This window comes from Cyprinodon variegatus, unplaced genomic scaffold (assembly GCF_000732505.1).
Source record: "Cyprinodon variegatus isolate N-32 unplaced genomic scaffold, C_variegatus-1.0 Scaffold35, whole genome shotgun sequence".
Taxonomy (NCBI): domain Eukaryota; kingdom Metazoa; phylum Chordata; class Actinopteri; order Cyprinodontiformes; family Cyprinodontidae; genus Cyprinodon; species Cyprinodon variegatus.
The window spans coordinates 948,609-959,984 of record NW_015150488.1 but is presented as its reverse complement, the minus strand read 5'-3'; the positions used below and the strand labels follow the sequence as shown (position 1 = coordinate 959,984).

At 37.5% G+C, this 11,376-nt stretch overlaps 2 protein-coding genes across 2 annotated transcripts in view; one reads left to right on the top strand and one right to left on the bottom strand.

Annotated features, from left to right (window-relative positions):
• Window positions 1-732: 732 nt before the first annotated feature.
• tmem263 (transmembrane protein 263) lies at window positions 733-8,137 on the top strand. The gene is made up of 3 exons (XM_015403269.1): window positions 733-1,226; window positions 4,391-4,457; window positions 7,149-8,137. The coding sequence occupies exons 2-3, from the start codon at window positions 4,391-4,393 to the stop codon at window positions 7,433-7,435; spliced, it is 354 nt and encodes a 117-aa protein (XP_015258755.1). The 5' UTR covers window positions 733-1,226; the 3' UTR covers window positions 7,436-8,137.
• Window positions 8,138-10,242: 2,105 nt separating this feature from the next.
• Window positions 10,243-11,376, bottom strand: part of LOC107103741 (zona pellucida sperm-binding protein 1-like) — a 4,000-nt gene continuing 2,866 nt past the window's right edge. The window contains exons 7-9 of the mRNA XM_015403558.1: window positions 10,588-10,735; window positions 10,424-10,505; window positions 10,243-10,334 (exon numbers count right to left, since the gene is read on the bottom strand). Of these exons, the coding sequence (XP_015259044.1) occupies window positions 10,243-10,334; window positions 10,424-10,505; window positions 10,588-10,735 (322 nt within the window). The remainder of the gene's footprint in view (window positions 10,335-10,423; window positions 10,506-10,587; window positions 10,736-11,376) is intronic.

The window sequence follows — 11,376 nt, the reverse complement described above, 5'->3', positions numbered from 1 at the left end:
GACCGGTACCGGTCCACGGCCCGGTGGTTGGGGACCGCTGTCTTAGAGGGTTTAATAAATATGGCAGAGTTGGTCCTCCATACAGCAGGAAACAAACTACTGCTACTAGAAAACACACTGAACTTATATATGAGTTATATTTAAAAATGATCACTTCTGAAATCTAAATTTTTGCTGATTCGCCTGCGGTCTTGTTCTCTTGGTTTTTTTTTCTTCGTTTTTTTTTTGTGGATGGCAACCAACTTTAGCTGCATTTACCGCCACCTACCAGACTGGAGTGTTATTGTCAATGACGTCAGAGTGAAATTAATAATACAATTATAATTCCATGGTATGCACAGATCCGCATATTTATATCCATACACACTCACATATCAGTTTCTATGTGTGTATATGCACTTGCATACACAAACCTATATACATACTTTAAATGCGATTATACACCCCAATGTTTTTTTTTTATTTCTATCATTTATTTCCTAAAATATTTATCATAGAAAGTGCTATTTTCTCTCTATTCAGTATTGTCTTTAAGTGCTGACGTTAACACACGTTCCACTGTTTTCATCCCATTAATTCATCTGCTTTAAGAAACGATCTTTATTTTAAGGTCGCAAAAACAGCTCTGTCGTCACTTCCGCCCTACGGAAGAGGCGGGACTAGTTTGTTTTGATCAGTTTTTAAGCACAGACAGGCCTAATTACGATTAAGTTCATTTGAATTCGTGTTTTTATACCCTCCCGCCAATAACGAGTGATAGTTTGAGAAAAGGTTGGGGTGGGATTTTTCTTCATAGATTATGAATCTTTAATCTTCTCTTCAGCTGCGGCACCCCAGACATCCATTATGACGTGTTTGACATAAATTCATGTAAAAACATAATTTATTTTTTTATCTACACAACTGCAAAGGGGAGCAATTGCTTTTATTTGCATCGCCATTTCATATGTGGTGGTGAAGCGCATCAGTTCCAGAGCTAGAGTTTGCAGACTGTACCGTCTGTGTGCTTTGTGGGTGGGGGTGGAGATCCTCCTCCTAAAAACAGTCATCACCAAGCAGCTTCACTCCATGCAGCACCTTCGATGATCCAAAATCGAGGATAGATCACTTAATTTTTGCATATGTCATTTTTGTTTTTGTTTTGTTCAAACCTATACAGCAACTTACTGGAGTTTTTAATATTTTAGGGGTTTTTTTCATGTTTTTCTAGCCAACATAACAGAAAGGTAGGTGTTATTTTGGACCGTTAGGGATCAGTTTAACGTGAGTTAGCCATTACAACTTCACCACCATGATGTTTTCGGTTTTTGATCGTTGCTTCAGGGTCAACTCTGATATTTATTTCTACTTCGATGGGGGAAAAAATGCGTGAATAATAAAAAAAAACAACAAAAAAAAACAATTGAAAATCGGTAGGGGACGTGACGTAGCTGCTAGAAGATTCCACACATTTAACGTTAAAAGCTCGAGCGGTTGAAGGTGAACGCAAACGTCTCTTCAAAGTCGTTTATATCTGGCAGGTTTCGTGTAAAACAAACAAACCAGGCGTATCGGAATCTGTCGTAAACTTAACGACGTATTAGAACGTTCTTTATTTTGGCTAACCTCCTTAAAATGTTCATTTAAAGTCAACTCATGAGATCATCGGTCACTTCTTCAATCAAGTTTTGCTTTGTTTTCATCTTTTATTCGTCCATCTATGTTACGTGACTCTAGGTTGGTGGTTTGATCTAGAAACTGTAAAGCAGAGTGGCATTTTAACACCTAAACATCCCCTTAAGCTGTTATTATAAATGAAGTCAGATGATAAACATCAGTCATTGTGGCTTAAATTGCATCATGATTACAGTCATTTGTAAAACCTCACAATGTGATAAGTTAAAAGTTAGATATGTTTTTTTTCATATTCCTGATATTAATGAATTAACATGTTTATTATTAATAATAATGAATCAACTTTATTGATCTCACATTGGAGAAAGTTATCTCTGCTTTAACCCATCCTCTTCAGGGAGCAGTGGGCCGCCATTGTGTGGCTCCCAGGGAGCGGTGTGGGGTTAAGGGTCTTGCTCAGGGACCCAGAGTGCAGGCTGTGGGGATCAACCTTCTCAGAGCACAAGCGCACTGCTCTAACCATTAGGCCAACACTCCCCAATTATTGAATTTAAAGGTGACATCAGGATGTATTTAATACAAACAGCCCAGCTTGACTTCAACAAGTGGTGTCAAAACTACACATTTGTTTCTTAAGTAGAAGTATAGATACTGCAGTTTAAAAACATTCTGGTAAAAGTTGAAGTATCAACTTGATCTCTTTACTCAAGTAAAAGTGAAAAAGTTGTTGCTCCAAAATCTACTTTAAGTATAAAAGTATAAAGTAAACTTTAAAAAGTGAATTGAAAGCTCAATTGTTCGACTATTTTGAAAATTCTTTGAGATAGGGCCAAGGATGTGGGAGGTCTTGTTGGTCTCCGTCCCCCGATACGCTCTCTCCTGTGTCCGACCTTTCAGACATTTCAACATCTTCTCTGAATCCAACATTGTAGCATGGCATAGACAATTCGTGTTTACAGTTTGAAGAACACCTGCTTGCTTCTGATGATTTCCTTTAGCTAACCAATGAGTGTTTGCGTTATATGACTCATCCAATTACACTAGTTTTCACTAGATGTGGATGACGCCAATGATCTGCAGGGGATGGCGCACATGACGTGAAATAAATATTTATAAACATTAAACCAAAGCCAGGAGTAACGAGTAACGTTTGTTTTAAAAATGTAAGGAATAGAAAGTACAGATACTTGTGTGAAAAAGTAATGAGTAGAAGTCAGAAATAGGAAGAAAAATAAGTAATGGAGTAGAGTATAGATACCTAAAAAGTGTACTTAAGTAATGTAACAAAGTATTTGTACTTTGTTACTTGACATCTCTGCCTTCAATCCAACAGATATTTCAGAAGTAACTCTGGAAAACTAAGAGTGAATGTTTGCTCAGTCCCATAAATTCCTCTTTCAAGATGATTTCATGTTTTTTATTTGGAAATTCAGGAGTTTTGGGAAAGAGTGGAGAGGCCCAAACACAGAGACTCCCGCTGTATTCTGTGAATTGAGGAGCCTTAGCATCTGTTTATCCATAGTCCATAATCAAAGCAGCAATCTATCAGGAATTTTATAGTACTTTATGGTCAATTTTATTTTGATTGGCTGACTTATTCAGCTGACCTAAACACTATAGATGATCTATGGTGTGCTGCTTAGAGGAAGATGAGCATCTTTATAACAAAGTGTGCATGTTAAACACACTGTTGAACTGATTTTATGGTGCTTTTTTCTTTTCTAGTCCTACTGATCATCCCATGCATTTTCATCACTTTCACCAAAATTTAAAGATGCACATACTCCTACACTAGGCTTGCTGGGGTTGATGGAATCAAACCTACAGCCTTTGGTTTCAGGGACGACACCTTTTTGTTTAGTTAGTTGCTATGAATATTTCTTGGATTTTTTAAATTTTTTATATATTTTTGTTTTTATTGAAACTAGTTGTGGAGTAGGGGTATATAAACAAATAGTAAAGTTATGAAATTTACTGCGACTTAAACGTAAAAGAAAGGTAAAATTTCATTGCCAGTCTGTACAAATAGATAATAAAAAACAATGAGAAACATTCTTAGGTGGAACTTTAGCATTCCTCAAGATCCACAGTTGTTTCATTAAATTATTTTATCTCAGCAGAATTGACACAAAAGATTGTTTTAGTTTAGCTTTAATGTTACCATCCTATAACTCTTCTTTTTTTTTTAACACATTGTTCAGCTTAGTTCTGGTCCGTAAACAGGTCGGCCTTGTTTTTGGTAGTGGCAGCACACCCAAAGCACACTCCCTTATCTTCACAAGAAGCTATCCTCTACTGCTGTCTTTCAGCTTAAGCGTATTATATACCTTATGTTAGATTTAGCTTCAGTATCTTTAGGTGAAGGTTTTTGATGCCATACCTTGATAAAATAACATAAAAATATAAAAACATTTTGTATATAATGAAAAGTTATTTTAACTGAAATTCCTGGAATCATGTTTGTGTTTTCTTACTGGAACGGTTTTCTATTTGTAAGAAATGTTTTCCACATCAGGATAAACCTCCAGATTTCTCACTATAGCCCCTCATAGAGCGAAAATAATTGCAAATTCAAGATCTTTGAGGAATATGTTGTATTTGTCTGTATTCCAGGTTTGTGCATAGAACCCTTAAGTTACTTTTTGCATGATTTTAATCAGAAATCTGTCTCATGTTTAAAAACAATCCTGTTGATATTGCAGACAATTATAACCCCCGCTGCTGTAATCCTCATCTTGTGTGTCAGCATGGTGATTTTTGCTATTTCTGTTCTCAGATGAGTCAGGCTGAGCAGGTGCCTGAGGACATGCCCGCATGCCACACAGATGAGACAGCAGCTTCAGGTAAGCTCAGCTCTAAAAGCCCTTTGACACCTCAAAGGATAGTCTACTAAGGAAGGGTTTTGACTTAAAATACCTTTTGGATGAGGGTGGGGTTGGCCGAATTGATGTGAAGGAATTTCCCTTTTGCAAAGAAAATCCAGGAATGCAGCTTTTAGTTTAAATAACAACATACCCGATGAACATCTAACAGTCATTTATACTAACACAGAAAGACTTCTGTGGACGCTAGAGTTCTGTTTTTTTTTATCACTGAAACATCCTCCTCATTGCTTATTTACCCTGAAAGCTCAGATTGTTTCGCAGCATTTCTCAATGTAACACAATGGAAACTAGAAATCAGATTGTTTCTATGAATTCATGCACAATTGGTTTATTATAAGTCACTTTCATCATCCTTTGTTTTTCTTTTGTTAGTAAACAAAGCCCTCTGTTTATAATTGCCATAATAGGACCATGTGACTGCAGGTGCTATATTGCTTAAAGGTACAGAAGATGATCTTTTATTTCCGGGTGGATCATCTAAATAAGTGGTCCTCCTAATTGTCAAACATTCTGGTGATATGTTTGCCTAAGGCCGTCCTACGTGCTCGCCCTGTTAGCTCTCTTTTTCTGCGCACGCGCACTTTCAGTCTATATATGTGGTGAGCTACGGTTTCAGACAGTCATTGAAGCTCACATTTCTCACCGCGGTTGTAAGAGAAAAAGTGTCTACAAAGTGTATGAGAAGAAAAGAAAAGCCTTAAGAATTCAATTCAATTCAATTTATTTATAAAGTGCCAATTCACAACACACGTCATCTCAAGGCACTTTACAGTTCACCAGATTATACAGTCAAATTGATTCAGTTTTCTATCAGTTGTCTATCAAAGGCAAACCAGTTGATTGCAAAAACTCATTAATGGTAATCCCTCACACGAAGCATGCTTGTAGCGACAGTGGGGAGGAAAATTCCCTTTTAACAGGAAGAAACCTCCAGCAGAACCAGGCTCAGCTTGAGCGACCATCTGCCGAGGCCGACTGGGGTTCAAGGAGACAGAAGCAGAGATAAAAAAGTACAGAATATACAGATATACCCCAGAATTTTTTGCACAGAGAGCTCTCCACGCAAAGCATTCTGGGATTTGCTGTCACAGCAGCGTGCTGTTGCCATAGGCTGTCGCTACCCGACAGCAGGGACTCATAACAAAGATGGCGCAGGCACCACGTGGTAGAGGAGGAGTTACGTAACCAACAGAGCAAAGAAGCAGTGATTGTCTTTCCGCACGGTCAGTTAAGTGAGTTTGCTATAAAGTCCACTATATAGTACAGCTGTATGTGGACACATTAAGCTTGTATGAGTTATGAGAACAGCACATTCAGACAGAACTAGTTCTTTCCAGAGGGGTCCGCAAGCCTCCTGTATTTTGGCCCAGATGTATTGATAGCAATTCCCTGACTTGTTCGTTTTTTACAAGCTTAAAGGCATCTCTCCGGCCTTGAGCTCATTTTGCAAACAGAAATCTATATTTTTGCTGCTGCTATTAGATTAATGACCTCATCTTTGCTGGGTAGTATTTATGTTGTTGCAGGATTTTTAAAATTTGGATACTGATATTTTCTCAGCACTTTCCCAGCATCTTGCCCGAGAACCTGCACCGACCAGTTGGCCACAAATTTTCTCTTAGATCTCCAACAAGTTTCTGGAACTGTGTGAGGTTCCTTCATGCTTAAAACACTCCACCGTCATTCTGATCTCCAAGAAATGCATTGTTTTGAAGATAAATGATGACAGACCTGGGGTCCGTTTCATGAAGTAGGTATTTCTGAAAACTCCCAGGTGTTCTAAACCTGAAATCAGGGAAACTCTGACTTTTCCGTTTCACAAAGAGAGTTTCCTCAACCTTTGTTTCAGTTACCGTAGTAACATCCTCCCCAGAGCTAACCTGGTCTGGAGCAGGTTTTCTTCAGTAAACTCAGATTCTCCTCTGTCTCCGCTCTCCTTACAGCCAATCACGTTGTTTTATTTCCTGATTTAGTACAATTTTACTCACAGTTTTGTACATAAATAAAACAGAAATCATTAACTAGGTCCATTAGATACATTAGGTTTTAAAAACAAACATTGCACGTCCATTTGACGTGGATTTTCTTAAAGAATGATTGGCACTTTTTCATAGAGAATGAAATAATTATAGAGAGATGATTTTACAACTCAGTTGACACGATATGAGATTTATATGTTTTTGGTTTGCTTAATATGACCGACATGCAAACCATTTTATTTCTATTTATTTATTTTTACTGTACATGAAGAAATACTAAAATTATTTCAGATTACACATAAATAGATTCATTAATTCTGCAGGTGAAAAGGAATTACTTTAGGGTTAGGATTCAATCGATGATAACAACCCACTGAGCCTACTGGCACAATCTGAAGCCATTCCATGGGACTGATAAACTGATAACATCCGAGCGGCTACAAACGGCCACTTAGTATTTACTGTGTGATGGAAGACAGAATCAACATGATGCACAGGTCCTATCTGTTAGAACAATGTTTTTATTCTTCGTCCTGTACGATCTTTTTTCATTTGTCATTATTGGTCACAAGTTTGATAATCAGTCCTCCAAAAACTACCTTATTATAAGTTGATGCATCCTGTAACTGATAAACCTAATCATGTTGTTTTCATTGTTTTAAATCATCAGACAGCAATAAGGACCACCCACAGACGCAACCAGGCATGTTCGGCCGATTGGCGGGGGGGTTGTACGGAGCCACGAAAGCAACGGTTGGCGGCGTGACATGGATAGGAGGAAAGAGCCTGGACCTCACTAAGACAGCAGTCTGCACTGTGGCAGCCGTGCCTGCAATGGGGGTGGGGCTGGTGAAGGGGGGAGTGTGTGCTGTGGCGGGCGGAGTGACAGCCGTCGGGTCTGCAGTCGTCAACAAAGTTCCACTAGGAGGCAGCAAAAAGAAAGACAAGTCTGACTGACATGGAGCAGAGCAGAATGAACACACTGCTAAGTTTCTGCAGCTCACACTCCCGTTTATGTTTTTGCATTCCTAAGCAGGAGAAAAGAAGCAGAGGACTTCAAATTTCAATATGCAATTTTTTCTTTTTTTTTTTTTGTTGGTTTTAGGTTGTTTTTTTATGTTGTTATAGACATTCACATTTGTTCATACATTTTTCAATACTTGTATGTAGAAATAAAGCAATACAGCATATAAGAGCTGGGTTGTCATCGACAGAAGCAAACATTAGGAGAAAATGGCAGGCGAGAATATTTAACTTTTTGTTCCATGACAATCAGTGATGATCTGTGCCTTACAATCAGTTCTTATTTTGGACTTAAAAAAACACACACTGTCAAATAACAAATACCTGGGAACTCTCTAGACACGATTCTTCATGATAAATGATCCGATATATCTAGTGCTGTATGTGGAAATGAACGTTCTGAGTAATATTGACTATTTCTGGGCTGGTTGACTTTATTAAACTTGAAGGTTTTCTGTGTCTTCCATTTCAATTAGCATGCTCTTCATATGTGGTAAATCCTTCTTGTGCTAATCTTTACACCTTAGTAGAAGATCCCTGCTTCAAATATTTAACTATTATTGTGGAGATTATGATTTGAAACATTTTTTTGTAATTGAAATATTTCTTGTATGCATTAGATCTTGAAAAATAAAACTTTTTAAACTTAATATTTGAAGCTAGTTTTATTTTTTGAAAATACTTTTGAACAAAACCAAACCTGAAATTTCGCTTTGAAATGTTGAGTTTTAAAAATGTGAAATGCATCAAATTTTAACTAATGAGCTATAATTTTCTTTAACAATTCAGAGGTGGTATGTTTGCTTTGCTTTCTGGTAAAATGTGACTTTATCTAGCAGTGCAATAATTGACTTCAAAAATACAATTTTCACTGATAAAACTATATCTGTATAAACTAAATGTTTATATAGAACAAATTTCTATTAAACTAATTCTTCCCATTGAGAATTTAGGTCAGTAGAGTTTTGCTGAGATGCTGTTTAATTTTTATCTTAGCAATTTTCTACTTGATCTGAGTATACCATTTTCTTAAAAACTGCAGCGTTTTCTAAACTACCGTAGATACTTTCCCCCCGCTGTATAGTGTGTTTAATCGTTTATACTTTATTTTTGTTTAGTTTTTTTTAGTGTTGTACATAATTGTGTACTCCCTTTTGTTATCATATATTTAAATGTAGACTATGAACCCACCACTGCTGATAAGGGACTAAAACCAGACTGATACGTAATTAAAAAGAACTGCCAGAAAAAGATAAAACAACAACTGAATATAATAATATAGGCAGATAGAGTTTTAAAATTGTTTAAATACTTAAATATTTGTATGTCTTGTAATTTCTCAGCCACAAACAAATTAAACGGCCTCTGTTCAGGTTCCTTTTTAACAAAGATGGCTTCCTTTACTCCTCTATTAAACCATCTGTCCTCCCTGTCCACATCTAGATATTTTGATCTTCAAAGGTTATCTCAGAAACTCCTGACACATATGGAATTGAAAGGTTTTCTCTCTGTTTTCTCCTCTGTGTTGGAAGCAGCGTTGTTATTACTGACAGTTTTTTCTTTCCTGATTTGACCTGAGCCGCGACTTCTATCCCAGAGTCTGACATGTTGACACATCCCTGACATGCCGCAGTGTCACAGCTGTTAGGTTTTTATTTGCTGTTTCATTTGGCTCCCAACCTCCTGATGTCGATGACCAGTCCACCCTCTCATGTCAAACGATCGTAGGTCAGGGCCCTCAAAGCGGAGAGTATTGCACAATACTTTTGGGAGGTTTAATTCTGGTGATACCTTTAGGGTCGCGTTAACCATTTAAAATGAGCTCAGGTTTGTTGCTGTTTGTTTTACCAGCAGGAGCAAGAACAGTTTTTATTTGTGAAAATGTTCTTTTGGGGCCACATTTTTGTGAAATGCTCTGACTTCTTCCTCATCCTGTCATCTCATTAGAATTACAGGCACCAATGCAATTTTACAGAGGTTTTGGGTGATAGACCAACACAAAGGAGTGTAAAACTGAAGCTTTAGCTTTCAAATGAAAGTCTGAAAAGTGTTGGGGGCCTCTTTGTTTGTATCCACCAAATAAAACTCAGTGCAGCCTCCTGTATTTTCTTTAGAAGTCAAAAATAGAGTCTACCTGTGAGAAATTGAAACTCACTGTGATTCCAGCTGCTCTTTGAAAGTCTCAGTAATGTTGGAAAAAAGACTGTCTCCTGTTTATGACTAGATCTCTTGATTTTTGCATATGTGGGTGCATACATATAATTTTATTTTAGATTCCCTTAACATACTGCCACATTATATGGGTTTATTGAAAAAAAGCCAGAAAAAATTTTATCGGGAAAAAATGGAACATAAACAATTTATCTGTTTTTTGTTTTTTTTTAATCTCTTTGTCCCTTTTTCTGTTACGTTTCCTATCATGCATTTAACAGTAGTTTCTAACAGTTGTTGTTCTCATTAAGGAGATTTTTCTTTGCAGTTTGGTCTCTTTGTACTCGCTTCGACATCTTTGGAGAATCTATGTAGTCATTTGTAAATGCAAACTCACAATAAAAACACAAAGTCTTAAATATTTCATCAAGTTCCTAAATTCGTAAAGAGGACTGAAATCAACTGATCATCATGTGTTGGTTATGTATTGTATGACCATAGATCATTTTTATTCACTGTTCAACAACTGCTTCAATATATGAAGTGATTTGCCTTTATGTTCCCAATTGACCCCCTGCGTTTGTCTCTGTTTACTCCTGAGGGGCAGTCATGATCATTTCTCCAGACGAAACCACAATCTTTGGTTGAGCGTTCCATTGCTCTGCAGCCGCTGTGTCTCTCTCTGCATGACATAAAATATATCGTTACATCTGGACATCCATTCATCATGATCTTTTTGCTGTTTTCTTCCTTAATTAATAAATCACTTACTTCCTTTGCCGCTGCGGCATGACGGTTCACAGTTTATACCCTGCCCTGACACACACACTGATGTGCTACAGTGAATGTACACCTGGAAAAGAAAGACATTATTTGAACTTATTTGTCAGAAAAATATAATAGACTTGTTTTGGTTAGGGTGCTGAAATTATTACGTTTTCTCTCAGAGGCTCCATTGTATGGGTGTTCACAAAGGTGAACATTTTGAAAATAAAACGCCGATAGTGACTTGGAAATTCCAGTCCAGAGGAGGAACCAACAGGGACCAGGGAGGAGAGGTATCTGTCGTCACTATATGGACATCTTGAATGGAGATCAAGCACAACTCACGTTAACATGGGGGTACAAGAACAAGGTATCTTATGAAAAATACTTATGCTTCAGTGTATAGCTTTGTAAATAACCAATAACTATGATTTGTTACAGATATGTCCAAAATTAGTCATACGACTAAACAGATTTTTTTTAAATAAATAATTCAATATATTTTTTCCCCCCTGGTAATACATAAGAACAATGTGTCATGATCTGGCCTGTTTGTTCTCCCTTAATTAGTAATTCCTCTCACCTGCCCTCTTCCTTCCCTGCCTCATTCATAATTTATTCCTCTCACCTGTTTCCTCTGGTTTATATTCAGTTCATCCTGAGCATTCAGCCCCAGATCATTGCTTGTCTTTTTGTTAGTCTGTCTGTTCACTTTGATTTGATGGTTCATGTCCTGGATCCTAGCTGCCAGTGGAAAGAGGGTTTTAGTGTTTGTCTTGTCTCCTGATCGTCCACTGTTCCTCCCCTGCGGAGTCCTCTGGGTTTTTGGCTCATTATGGGGGGAGGTTCAGTTTTTGTCTAAGTAAGCCTGGCTCCAGGAGGAGACCAGTTTAAAATCCTGCTCCAAGTTCCGGTTCCTAAGTCCTGTCTCGGCTACCCTCTTCCACTGTGCCTGCTCA